At 47.0% G+C, this 14,104-nt stretch overlaps 1 protein-coding gene and 1 long non-coding RNA gene across 2 annotated transcripts; one reads left to right on the forward strand and one right to left on the reverse strand.

Annotated features, from left to right (window-relative positions):
* Window positions 1–25: 25 nt before the first annotated feature.
* On the forward strand, window positions 26–1,081 carry LOC121670617. Its single transcript, XR_006018172.1, has 2 exons — window positions 26–346; window positions 442–1,081. It is a non-coding gene; the product is annotated as an uncharacterized LOC121670617 (long non-coding RNA).
* Window positions 1,082–1,412: 331 nt separating this feature from the next.
* On the reverse strand, window positions 1,413–13,577 carry TNFAIP6 (TNF alpha induced protein 6). The gene is made up of 6 exons (XM_042041202.1): window positions 13,383–13,577; window positions 8,385–8,522; window positions 6,870–7,031; window positions 4,237–4,465; window positions 2,971–3,011; window positions 1,413–2,485 (listed from the first exon to the last, which is right to left on the reverse strand). The coding sequence occupies exons 1-6, from the start codon at window positions 13,558–13,560 to the stop codon at window positions 2,322–2,324; spliced, it is 912 nt and encodes a 303-aa protein (XP_041897136.1). The 5' UTR covers window positions 13,561–13,577; the 3' UTR covers window positions 1,413–2,321.
* Window positions 13,578–14,104: the final 527 nt, after the last annotated feature.

Here is a 14,104-nt window from a genome sequence, read left to right on the forward strand (position 1 = left end):
GGGGGAGCGCGGGGGGCGGGGCCGCCTCGGCGCTGAGGGTGCTCGGCCCGAGCCGGCGCTCCCGGCCCGCAAATCGTGGAATAGCGGGGAAAGAGACCCCCGGCATCATCCATCTCCGGCTCCTGGTCCTGCACAGACAACAGTGTCACCCTGTGCGTCCCTCAGAGCGTTGTCCGAACGCTCCTGGAGCTCTGGCAGCCTTGGAGCCGTGGCCATTCCATGGTGAGCCTGGTCAGTGCCAGACCACCCTCTGCTGGAAGAAACTTTCCCTAATTTCCAACCTAAACGTGCTCTGACACAGCTGCAGCCGTTCCCTGGGTCCTGTCCCTGGTCACAGCGAGCAGAGGTGGGAGCTGCCCCTCGGGAGGAAGCTGCAGGTCAGCTCACGTGAGGTCAAATCCCTAATTAATGACTGGGAATTAACCTTAAGCTGCGCTCCAGCTCCACAGGAACGTGCCGGCACAGCCCGGAATTCCCTGAACCCCCGTAGGGGATGTCCCGGCTGGCGCGATGGAGGTGACGGCTGCGGGCTACAGCGGTGAAATAGGAAATTGCGGCCCTGGCAGCGAATCCAAAGGGTGCGGAAAACCCTGGATGTCCGGGATGGAGCCAGGCCGGAGCATCACGTCCATGGCTGAGTCTGTCACCGGCGGGGCTTCCCTGTGCCGCTGGAGGTGCCCAGCGGGCGTGGGTATCCTGGGAAGGCTCTCTTCCCAAAATAGTACCCCATGGGGATTCCTGGCAGGTATCCCTGGTTCTCATCCATACCAATCCAAGACCTGTTGCTTCTCAGTTAAAGAAAGAACAACAACAAAAACCAAAAAATCTCCCTCGCCCCGAGGTTATAAATAAAATATTAACATCTCTCCTCGTGCTTTTCCTTATTCTCTTCCCTGTGAACAAGCACTGTTGTTGATCTTGGAAAATGGGAATGCCATTGTACAACAGGCATTGTGGACACAAGGTGGCAGGATTAAAAAGCACATTTTAGATACGGTTACAACCCATAAATGTAGTGAAATGTAGTGAAAACTTGTTTCGTGGTGCTCATGTGGAGCATGAATAAAGTGTTGGAAATAACCGGGAGAGGAGCTGCAATGTTTTTTTCTAGTACAGCCAGAAAACAGGATTATATTCCCAGTGAAATTACAATAAAAGCTCAGAAATTAAATAAATTTAAACAATCGAGAACTAGAAGAAATGAAGCAAAGATGGGGCTGGTTAGCTTAAGATCTTTCTTGTATGAAATGTGATTCACATGAAAATTCTTAGTGGGCATTAGATTTCAGCAGATCTGAAATCAAGAAAACACTCCGAAACAAACATAAAACTTATTTACTCCTTTAAATAACTAAAATGCCTCAAAGTCTGGAACGCTGGCAAGAAACAAAAATAATTCGCTGCAAACTTGGTGTGATTAAAACAGAGGTAGCTTTAATGCTGCTTCAGTTAAAAACATATGGAGAAGGACTTAAGTTCAGCAATTTAAACTAGAACAGTCTTAAACCCGTGTAAACAACGTGCAACACCTCGACAGTGTCTTCTGAACGTGCTGGTGCTCGCTGAGAAGTTTCTCCTGATGCTTCATCTCACCAGTTTTATTCTCATTACGAAGCCATGCGTTTAATTCTTTACTAAGTGGACTCAGAGAAGTGAAAGGACTTCAACAACTCTTCTCTGAATGAGGAAACCCTGACAGAATCCATCGGCCAGTTTCTGATTGATCTGGCAATAAAACTAAAGTGTGGATCCAATTGATCCCGTGCTCTTCGTGCTGCTTCCCAGTCTTCACGTGGGTGGCTCCCAGGCCATCCACAAGATGAATTTATGTGTCTTAAAAATCAGCTGACTCTAAAGACCCTTAGAGTTCAAGAAAATCAGTTAATTAAAAAAATAATAATAATGTGTAGAGAACAGGAAAAAAGGCAACTGCCTAAAAAATAAATATGTGGAACTCAAGGGAAATAAGGAGAGAAGAGCCTGTTAAGTTTAAAAACAATTGGAACAGTCACACAAAAAGTTTGTTCAAGTGGTGCAAGAAATGAGGAGAAGGAGCAGTTTATATAGAAAAATAATTTTTTTAAGTCTTTGGTAGCAATGAATTCTTCAGATTTTTACAGTACTGGTATTCTAAAAATAGTTTCCTATTATTCATGTAAGCACGTTTTATAATTTATTCCCTAGTGTAGTTTATTAACAAAACTTATTGAAAAGCCGAAGAGAAAAATTCAGAAAGAGATGAAAAAAAAAGTCTCATCTGAAGACACAAATATCTGAATTGGGTTCACTCTAGAACATGTTTCTGTGTCTGGCTACTCTGCTCACATAATACCAAATTTTCCGGATAAGAAGTTTGTTTTTCCTTGGGACGTTGCATTCTTGCCATCCCCTGCCTTGGAAGGCATGTCCACGGTGGTGTACCTGATCTGGAAGCCACCAGCAGTCACCGAGGCATCCGTCAGGAACTTCAGGGTCATGACATTGCCTGGGCCGAGGGAAGCACAAACGGAGGTTATGGGTGGGGGGGTGCATAAAAACGTGGTATTTCAGGTAGGTTTTTTGAGGTTTAAGGTTTTTTCAGGTATATTTTTTGGCTCTTTCTTGCTGAGCTGCTGAGATCTTTCCAGCAATCCACTGGGTCTCTCTGCTTCTGAGCTGGGAGGATTGTAGATCCATCAGCTCCATGGAAAACCAGGCAGATGTTCTTCAGCTGTCTCAGTTTGGAGAAAGTTCTGCTTTAATGTCCCTTCCAGCCCCTTCCATTGTTCTGTGAATCCATGATTCCATGAATTCAATTCTTCTGTTCTCCTTCTGACAGCAACATGAGTTTCCACACAGATTATCCCTAGACTATCCCAGGGAACACAATCTAATCCCAGGGAACAATGCCCTCTAATTAGGCTGATTTACATTTATTTAGAAGTAATTAATTGCCTGCTTGATTTTCCACAAAGAGTGCAAATAAATTACCTGTGCTAATGATGTCATCTGGCAACTCATCTCCACAAAACCTGGAAAAACATGGAAATGGTGATGATTAAAGGACACAGGAACTCTGGCACAGCCCTGCTCCATGGGGACCTGCACTGCTGGGGCTCAAGGGGATAAATTGGCTTTAGGTCTTCAGTGTTTGGAATTCTATGTTAAAATGATTGCCTAAAGAAATTTTCGTCATCGTCCCATGGTAAGATTTAGGGGAGGAACCAGTTTTCAATATCTGCAGGAAGTAAATGATGCAAAACAAGAAAAAGAGCAATTCCACAAGGGCTGAAGGAAAAGAGTGACCCAAGGCTAAGAAAGGAAAAACATTGCAAAAAAAAAGTCCATTTAAATTATCTGTAAAAGCAAAACAAACGGACTGTATCCTTGCTTTGCTGCACATGATTCACAGAGAGGATGTGAAAAGTGGCAGCAATTGGTTTTTTATCACTTTTTCTGCTTTAATTTCTGTTCTGGAGAATACAGACACTTCATGCCAAAATATGACTGATAAAAAGTAAGTAAAACTGTAACACTGAAGAAAAGAAAGTGAGAATTAAGCAAAGAAGGAACTAAATCTAATAAGAGAGACAAAATATAACCCTTGTTCTGGAATTGTTAGAAAATAACCGTAGCAGACAATAACTTCAATTAAATATATTTTTGTTAATAGTTTAACACCTCCTTTCAATTAAAGCAAACACAAAATACTGTTTGAGATTGCCTGGGGTTCTTCCTGGAGAAATAAGATAAGCAGATAAATAAAAAGTCTTGCAGTTTTCTTTCATCTAATTTAACAAAGCAGAAAAAGGCAAAGCTCAATTCCCTGAAACTCTGAACAGGTCTGTGTTAATGACATTAAAGCAAATTACCAGGAAAGATAAATCAGGGAATATTGCTACAGGAATTGGGGGCACCTCAGCAGTGTTAATTGGATAAGGTTCTTCTGAGGGGGAAAATCAAGGGAAATAAGGAGAGAAGAGCCTGATAAATTTAAAAATAATTGGGACAGTCACAAAAAACATTTGTTCAAATGGTGCAAGAAATGAGGAGAAGGAACAGTTTATATAGAAAAATAATTTTTATAAGTCTTTGGTAGCAATGAATTCTTCAGATTTTTACAGTACTCAAAAAAGAGTTTCCTATTATTCATGTAAGTATATTTTATAATTTATCATTTATAAACAGTGTTCTTCTGAAGGGGGGGGGATGACAAATTAAACATTCATTTGCATTTTAAAGCTGGCTTGGCTTTACCTGCCCACAAAGCCATTGATGTCATCGTAGCTGTCATAGATTTCCAGGAAATCAGCCAGACAGGCAGTGTCATCCTCCACATCAAACTCCAGGAACTGCAGGTGGATCCTCTGGCCGTACTTGACTCGGATGTGCCAGTAGCAAATCTGATCATTTTCATACTCGTTTGGGTAGCCTGGGGACTTGAAAACATGTTTGGAATCCGTGAAGACTCCACCACACTCTTTTCCTTAGAGAGAAATAAAACCAGCAGAGTTTAAGAATTAATTCTGGCTGTGGTTTGAATCTTCAGGCACTTTGACCCGGAGATCTGTAGGAAATAACACAGGAACATCCAGAGTGATAAAGCTTCTCGTGCATTCACTTGGTAAATGGCAGTCATTCCTAGCTTTGGGAAGAAGATATTTTGGAAGCAAGAGGCATGATCCAAAACTCACTGAATTCAGAGGAAAAGCTTTCATTGACTTCAGTGGATTTGGGGCCAAAGCTGTGTGTTTTATGTAAAAGGCACTTGGGATTTCTGGCTCTGCTTTACAGCTGTACTTGCGAGTCACACAGACACTCAGGTTCATCCTTTCTTCTTCAAAAGCCTCTTGCAAGTGTGTCCTCTACAAAAACAGGCTTGTGATCACACACCTGGTGTTGTACTCCTGTTGTTCCTGCTGCTCTTTACTCCCTTTGGGATAAAAACACTTCTGGTTTGATTCAGTGGCCATCTGGACTTTGCCAGCTCCCTGACAGCGGGGCTGACCAAACTGGGGACCTCATCCTGCCTGAATTTAGGATTTGTCGCAGTTCAGAGCTGGGGAGAGGGAGGGGCTGTGTCAGGGCATTGAGGGCACAGGAATTAGGAGCACTAAGACGGATTAAGCCCTGAGTTTGTACATTGTCCATGAGCCCAGAACTTTCCAGCTCAGCTCACGCTCCAGTACCTGGAGAGCTGGGTCCAGCTCAGGGGCTGCCACACAAGAAACATGTGGATCAAGTCCAGAGGAGGCCACTAAGTTGGTTGCAGGGCTGGAGCCCCTCTGCTGTGGAGCCAGGCTGGGAGAGCTGGGAATGTTCACCTGGAGAAGAGAAGGCTGCAGGGAGAGCTCAGAGCCCCTTGCAGGGCCTAAAGGGGCTCCAGGAGAGCTGCAGAGGGACTGGGGACAAGGCATGGAGGGACAGGACACAGGGAATGGCTTCCCACTGCCAGAGGGCAGGGATGGATGGGATATTGGGAATTGGGAGTTCCTGGCTGGGAGGGTGGGGAGGCCCTGGCACAGGGTGCCCAGAGCAGCTGTGGCTCCTCCTGGATCCCTGGCAGTGTCCAAGGCCAGGGTGGAATAACCTGGGACAGTGGGAGGTGTCCCTGCCCATGGCAGGGGGTGGCACTGGATGGGCTATAAGGTCCCTCCCAACCCATTCCATGATTCCATCATTCCATGATCACTGCTAGGTGGGATGCACACTTCAAACACCCAAACATTTCCACAAGTTCCACTTGCCATCTTTGGCCTCCTGGAGCAGAGCACAGGCTCAGTTCTGTCAGAGATTTGTCTCTGTTCCCCCAGGCTGCTCATGTGCCACCTGCCAACAGCCCTGCCAGGCTCCACAGAGCACGACTACAAATCCCTGCAGTGCTGGAGACTTGTGTCTGCGCAGTTCTGGCAGCTCTGGTTTCCTTTTGTGCTCTGACCAAACAGTGTTTGGACAGCAGCTCCCCACGGCCCGGAGGAGAGGGCTGACAAAGGACAAAGTCACATGCAGTAATTCCGAGGGCAGGAGCCTCTCTCGCAGCTCTTTGTGTGTGCAACATCTGGGAACGGCCCCCACCCCACAGAGCCATTCGATTCACATAAACAAGCTCCAGCCCTGGGAGCACAAACAAAATGTGCACAGCTGTGCAGACGTCATGGACAGGCTCTGCCAGGCCACTGGGAGCAGCAGCAGAGCCAAGCTAAGCTGTGCTTTCCTTCTTGGTGCCACGTTCTCCATCTCCCCTGCTCAGCGAAGTGACACCAAGCTGAAGTGTGCCAGTGGCCATGTGAGTATTGCAGTCACCTGCAGGGCAGTGTGGAGGGACTGGAGAGGTGTCTCTGCTGAGCTTCTTGTCAGTCATGTTGGAACTCTGATCTGCTCTGGAGATCCACTTTTCCTCATCTAGTTACACACAGAGCACTGCTGGGAGCTGGTGGGAGTTTCAGTCACAGAATCACAGAATCCCAGGATGGTTTGGGTAGGAAGGGACCTTAAATCCCATCCAGCCCCATTCCCTGCCCTGGGCAGGGACACCTTCCACTGTCCCAGGGTGCTCCAAGCCCCAATGTCCAGCCTGGCCTTGGGCACTGCCAGGGATCCAGGGGCAGCCACAGCTGCTCTGGGCACCCTGTGCCAGGGCCTGCCCACCCTCTCAGCCAAGAGTTTGTCCCTAGGAAAAGTTCCTAAGAATGCCACTGCCAGACAGGGCTTCATTTTCAGAGTTGCTCTATTTCAGACACAAAAAAGAAGGGTTAACACTAAATTTAGCCTGTTACAGGCAGAACCCCCTCAGATTATGGGCAGAAACTCCTCAGACTATTCAGATAAATTGGAGGCTAAATGCAAAGCCTTGCACAAAAGAGGACAAGCCCAGTGGTTGCTGTTCTCACCGTTGGGGTTGTAGCAGTAGGCATCCCACCTCTCGCTCTTGTTGAGGCGAATTCCATAGTCCACAATTCCAGTCTTGCCAAACCCACAGTTGGCTCCAGCTTTTACAATGGGATAACCAACTCTGCCCTTTGCCATCCAGCCAGCAGCACACACGTGGAAACCTGCAGCAGAGGGAAAATGAGACGTGGATCTGGTCAATCCTAGGCTGCTCTTATTCAACAAAGTCTTACTCAAACTGATGGCTCAATGACCTGGGTGTAATTGGCCTGATAGAAATTGAGCTACACGGGAGAACAGGACGTTGAGAGGATAATTTTAAACACAGAGGATAAAATTGAATTGTGTTCTCCACAATGTGATTACTGGCTCTTCATCTGAAAGCCAAAATCAAACGCAGATGGACTGCACAGTTCCCCGGGTAGTCAGTTTGAAGTGCTCTACCAGCACTTGTAATCAAATTATCCATTGGATGAGTTTTCCAAGGGTGTTCTTTGTTTCCCTTTTGAGGTCACACAAATTTACTCAATCACATCTCAAGAGTTCTCAGCATTAAGTTCTAAAAATACATAAAATACTACAGGCAAACACTACAGACAGTTAGAATCCCCAAGTATTTGCTTAAAACACTTTCAATTTAAGTTTAAATACCTGAAATGCCTCAAGTATTTCTTGCCAAGCAAAAAGGTCCTGTTAATGCATTTTGTGGCTGAGAACTTAACACCAACAGCCAAAGAATGCAGTGTTGTTCACCCTCTGGTAGAGACCCATCCAATGTTTTCATGGAGAGGAACTGGAATGTATTTGTGGCATCCTAGTGCTCTGAGTTCCTCAGAAGAAACAAAAGTACCCTTCTCACATGTGTGCTGGTGCTGTGAGCCAGCTTCTGACTCAACAGCAGAGTGAAAAAATGTCTGGAGTGGAGGATATTTTCCATTGTTTTCCCAGCACTCTGAATGAATGAAGAACTTATTAGGAATCAACTGGAAATACCACGGACCCCTCACTCAGCTCCACTTTTCACTCCAAGCACAGAACTCATTCCCTTGCAGAGAAAATATCTTGATGAAAACAAAAGATGTTGAGTGGTGGAGCGAGTCCAGAGGAGGCCAGGGAGATGCTCCAAGGGCTGGAGCCCCTCTGGAGCCAGGCTGGGAGAGCTGGGAATGTTCACCTGGAGAAGGGAAGGACACAGGGAGAGCTCCGAGCCCCTTGCAGGGCCTAAAGGGGCTCCAGGAGAGCTGGAGAGGGACTGGGGACAAGGGACGGAGGGCCAGGACACAGGGAATGGCTTCCCACTGCCAGAGGGCAGGGATGGATGGGATATTGGGAATTGGGAATTCCTGGCTGGGAGGGTGGGGAGGCCCTGGCACTCATCATGCTCCGTTACCAGCTAGGCGGCTTGGGCAAAAATCCATGGAGTTTACACATCTCTCACAACAGACATGACAACACACCACTGGCCCCCCTCTGCAGGAGCCCCGTGAGCCCCAAAAGTGCCACGACTTTTTCCAGACCTATTTTCCGAGCGGCCTCCAGCTGTTGGTACGTGGCCAGGTGTCCTCCCTCGTACTCGCACACGGCCTTGGCCTCGGCGTAGGTGAGGCGGTACTTGCCGGCGCGCGCCTCCCGGTGATACACGCCGGCTGCTCGCTCTGTGGGCACAAACCGGGACAGGCTCTGCAGCTCAGCTCTCCCCAGCCCCAGCTGCTTCCCCCAGCCCTGCACCTCGCGCTGCTCCTCTTCCAGGTGAAGAGGAAACGTTCACCTGTGCCACGCGGGAAGCGTCAGGAAAACTCATCCCTCCCCACCCAAAGGGATGTGTGTAACCCAAAGGGATGTGTGTGTGACCCAAAGGGATGTGTGTGTGACCCAAAGGGATGTGTGTGACCCAAAGGGGTGTGTGCAACCTAAAGGGATGTGTGCAACCTAAAGGGATGTGTGTGACCCAAAGGGATGTGTGCGACCCAAAGGGATGTGTGTGTGACCCAAAGGGATGTGTGTGACCCAAAGGGATGTGTGTGTGACCCAAAGGGATGTGTGTAACCCAAAGGGATGTGTGTGACCCAAAGGGATGTGTTTTCATCCCAAAGGGTTGTGTGTGACCCAAAGGGGATGTGTGCATACAACCCCATGGTAGGATTTGGTGTGGGACAAGTTTCGAACAGAGCGAGGCGGTGCCTGGAGAGTTTGTGAACAACAGAAAGTCAACAAATGCTGGGAAGGCCTCCCCTGGGATGACTCCGAGGGCAGTAGTTATGGGAACAGTCTGGAGTCAGCATCCCGAGCTCTGTGTATCCTGTCTGACTCGGGGGAAGCTCCTTCTGGATCCCTACCACAGCATCCTTTTGGCTGTAACTCCAAGAGCCTTTGGAAGATGAATCAGAGCTTTGTTTTGAATCTCCAGAGAAGTGAAATCACAGCTACTTGGATAGAGGAGAGGCAGAAATTAAAGGGGGGAAAAATGTGAAATAAAAATATCTGAGCGTGTGTCACAAAGGGCAGGACCAGAACAATTGCTGGCTGACATTTCTGCTGCATGGAAAATTAAAGCACTTTCTTCATTATTTTTTTTTTACTTTGCCGTGGCAAGTCCGAGATAAAACAGCTTTCCAAGGAAACCTAGAAACTGCCAGTGCTGCTACAAGTTTTATAATCTTTGCCTGTTGCACTTGTCTGATGCCATATGTATGGAAATCTGTCTCAGCAGCAATCTGCATATCTAATCTGAACGGGCTTTTTGTTTAGGTCTCACTTATATTTAGCATAATCTGAGAGGAATGGCTGCTTGCAGCTCTCCCCAGCCAACGGGACCGAGAAAAGATGGAAAGCAGGGAGCGTTCTTACAGAAGTTATTTGTAGCATAAAAATAAAGAATGTATTTTCTAGGGACATGCTTGGAGTCCATGCTTTTGGCTGGTTAGGGGAGTTTTTAAGAAAGCCACGGTCAGCGCTGGATTGTGGTTAGGAATGGTGAGAGCCCTTAATAAACACAGGATGATGTTTGCCAGGGTGGTTTCTGGACCTGCAGTCACTGGCCTTGTGCCCAGAGAAATAAATTATAATGCTGACAACAGTCTCAGGAGAGTGAGAGCCTCCATCACAACATCACTGGGAATATCACTGCCATGGGCACGGGATAACAGAGCCTCCATAGAAAACTCTTCCTGAAGGAGCCAGTTCCATTAGCCATAACAAGCCACAGCTGGGGGGCAATGGCATGTTCTGGTACAAAAACTCTAATGACGAATTTATTCATAGGAGGTATTACTTTTAGGTCACTCAGTAGTCTGTCATGTGTAAGCTCATGAGAAATCAGGATAAATCAGCTCCCTGTGTGTGCAGAATTGGGAATGTTGTGTTGGATTGGGAATGCAGGGCTGGTAAAGCTGGATCCCTCAGAGAGCAGCGCAGGGCTGGGCCTGGCTGCAAGCCCAGGGGACAGCCTGGAATCCACATTATTGATCCCTGCAGAGCACAGGGAAGGGAACTGGAAGGTGATTGGAAAACACCCATACACCGATTGTATTCCTTGAGCTCTCAGAGCTGCCACTAAAATCTCACCATTTTTAGTTGGCTTTTTCACCTGGCATATTGTTTTCAAATCTTATCCCTCTAAAGATATCTCCCTCTACTTACTGCTGAAATATCACTATGGACAGGCACCAGATTTTCCAGAATATTGCTGGAAAGATCAGCTCTTCAAAGAGTCTGCAAGGCTGAAATCAGCAGCAGCACCACCCTTCAAGGAGCAACCAGCTTTCATCTCTTATTCCTCTGCAACATGAAAAAGTAGCCTTTGGAAAAACAGACCACACACATCTACTCCCCCCAGCTCTGAGATTTGCTGCTGTCTCCCTGTGTCCCAGTTTAATGACACAGCATTCCCTAATGGAATATGCTAATTAACTGATGGGATCTTGCACTGGCAAATTTCCCCCCGCCCCGGTCCCTCTTAATTCCATGTGGGGCTGTGCAGGCAGATAAACTCATCATCAAACACAGACCTAGGTCAGAGCAGTGTTAACTCTTCATTTACATATTTATGTCTCTGGATATACTCCTATGCATATATTCAGAGGAAAATGCACACAAATTGCAATTTATGGAGGTGAGCTCGTGGCCCTGCAGATAAACCTGCAGGAAATGTTGATTTTTCTGGCAAGCACAAGCACGTGCCAGAGGGCCATGGGTTCCACACCTGACAGGACATGTTTCTTCCAGCTCACACTTCCTAAAATGCCTCCCTGGAGCCCAGAGACAGCGGGATCCTGCAAGGACAGTGACCCTGTGCTCACCCTCAGCAGCAGGAGATGGTGAAGCACAGCCAATCTCTCCTGCACAAACACAAGCAGCGTGAAATTTGGCCTAATGAAGTACCTGCAATATGCATGAAACCAATGCTGAATGCTAAACAACGAGCAATATTTCACTTTTAAGCAGAGGGTGGCTACATAGAGCTCCTGGCAGGGGCCTCTGCTACTCAGAGAACTCCACCAAATGGGGTCGGTGCAGCCCCTAAACCCCCCTGACACACGGGGTGGGAATGGGAATGGAATTGTGAACAGATGCAGCAGCTGTCCTGGAAAACCCCATGGCACTAAGAACTGGCACTGGAATGAGTCTATGAGCAAATCTGGGCAAGACTGTGTGAACCCTGCCCTCAGCTGACAATAAACCCTTGGTCACAACGTGCTGGTGGCAAAAATGAGCAGCATTAAAATTCCATTGGCACCAGGAATACATTCCCAGGGAGGTGACAGAGGCAGCTGCAGCAGCACTGGCTGAGGAACAGGAGAGGGTTTGTGACAAAGGAAAAGGTAAAAGCCATGAGCATTTCCAGAGTGACAGGAATTCAAGATTATATATATATGCTAAAGGTTTGTGGAGGGAAAAGGTAAAATGGAGATTTTCCTGACTTTTGGGTTAAGTTCTTCATCAGAAGAGGAGATAAGCAAAGCTCAGATGTCACTGTGCATCCCCAGGTTTTATTCCAGGGAGGGGAGCTCATGCACAGCGAGGCTGAGATTGGGGTGACTTCTTTCACTATTCAAGTTATTTTATTTGAAACACAAAGAAGCATGAACTGGATGTCTGTGAATTTGCCAATTCTATCTTCATTTATGTATGGAGTCACTGAATTCCATTGGTGATTCAATTAACTGCACTCTGAGGTTCATTTCAATAATGTTATTGCTGTGCTTACACAAGATGGTGCATTTCTCTTTTGGTTTGTTTATTTGGAGAAAGCCATCAGTTTTTCACCCCCTGGTTTATTTTTATTTACTCTCATGGTAAATGCTGAGAGGTGTAGCCAAACAGAATTTTATTCTGCATTCCAATTAGCACACAGTTGCTCCATTTTAAAGCATTTAAAATCTTTTTCTCCCATTTGACTTCAATTCATGAAACTGCTCAAATGATCCCTGTTATCCCAAATTCTTGAACAGCAGCTGCTTGAGGTGGAGCCTGGAGCTGCCAAGCTGCTCTTCCTTGGCGCTCTCCCCACCTGAGCACCCTCAGGAATTGGGAGGCACAACAGGCATGGCCCAAGGTTCGGGGTGGGGGGGGGGAGAGAGAAGTCATTAAAAATGTGCAGCCAAATGGAAAACACCACAGATCATTTCCGTGCCTCATTTGTGTTCCTGGTGCTTTGCAGGCTCCTCTGAGAGGGGCTGGGGCCACATGGTGGCTGCAGCAGCTGGCAGAGCGTGGCCCCAGTCCCTCGTGAGACACCTGAGCACAGCCAGCTCCAGGGACTCCTGGAAATCCTTAGGGAAATGCACAACATTCTATAGGGGATAAAGGAGTTTTAAGTAGTTGTCTGGAAAACAGAGCATTCGGTGCCTGCCTTTATTTTGGCATCCTTTATGAGGCTCTATCCTGAGTAAGTTCTCTGTTGTATTGGATAATTATAAAGAGCTATAAAAGAACTCTCAGAGCTCCTGAAACCCGCTTGAGGTACCAGAAACTATTCCCACAGCATTTTTGTCTTGCCCTGTTGAAATCTTCTCTGTGCTGCTAATGATGTGAACAAACCAATGGCCCAAACATACCCATTCCTGCACTTTTCCAGAAACCCAGGAAATATTATCACTATTATTTCCAGATCATTTAGTTTCATATGCAGGACCCCAGGCATGGGAAGTATGCTCATGCAGAAAGTAATTCATTCCTTTGGCAAATGTTTCTTTTCAGGCTCGTTTTCCTTCAAAACAAAGCAACTGTTATTTAATGAATGCAGTTTTCACTTTACCTCCTGCTGCAGGAAAATACTTTCGGATGAAATGTTCTATCATTACCTTTGCCAGCAGTTCAGTGAAACTAAAAATGCTAAGCATGTAAAAAGGGACAGCCACCGCTCAGGTAAAGTGATTTCAATGAATTTCAGTGCAGGATTTGGCTGATACCAGTGCACAGCTCGGTTTTGTGGTGCTGGGTGCTCATCCTTCCCCTGTTGGACAAACACAGCGACCCCGCAGCAAACGATCGGTGACAATGAAGTTAGCTCTTACCTAACCAAATGGAGTTGTGCAGCACCCCATCCTTGAAGCCCCACGCTCGAGCCTTGTCCCACAGCAGGGCAGAGAAGAAAAGCAGTGCAATCATCTCCCGGGCAGCGAGGGGCTGTAAATATTCCCGGCTCACACACTCCAGGCTGGCTCTGCAGCTGGCTCGATCCCGCTGCAACATCTGGGAGCCAGATCTTAAATAGTGTGCTCAGCTGTGAGGTCAGCGAGCCTGCTCCAATTGTGCTGCTGCAGCTCTTACCCAACTCACTGGGGTGTCTGCAGTGGCCCATGTGACTCACTGCTGGCTCTCCTCATTCCCAGCCCGGCCAAGAATCCATCCTGTCCCTCACTACTGCAGCACACACGGACACTTCCCAAGCCAAGGTCTGTTCATTCTTCAGCACTCGCCGCCTTCAAATTCCATACAACAAAAGTAGGAGCCAGCCTATCTGCTCAGAGTGTTTCCAGTCACACCATTTACAGGATCCAAGAGATCCCACTTGCTCTCTCTCATTCTCATTTAGACATTCTCTCCTTTTATAGAGAATTCGGGTTTATTTTCACAGTGGATTCATTTTCACAGTGGGTTTATTTTCACAGTGACCTGATCAATGAAAAGAAGCCAGGAGAATATTTTGCACTGGTTATTTGAATTCTGTTTCCCTGCAAGGGACCTGTAACTGCAAATCGAACTCCCAGATCAGCACAAAGCCGCAAGTGTCAAA

The sequence above is a fragment of the Corvus kubaryi genome, unplaced genomic scaffold (genome assembly GCF_017639235.1).
Source record: "Corvus kubaryi isolate FWS band 111438036 unplaced genomic scaffold, C.kubaryi_AGA036_p1.0 37396, whole genome shotgun sequence".
Lineage (NCBI taxonomy): Eukaryota > Metazoa > Chordata > Aves > Passeriformes > Corvidae > Corvus > Corvus kubaryi.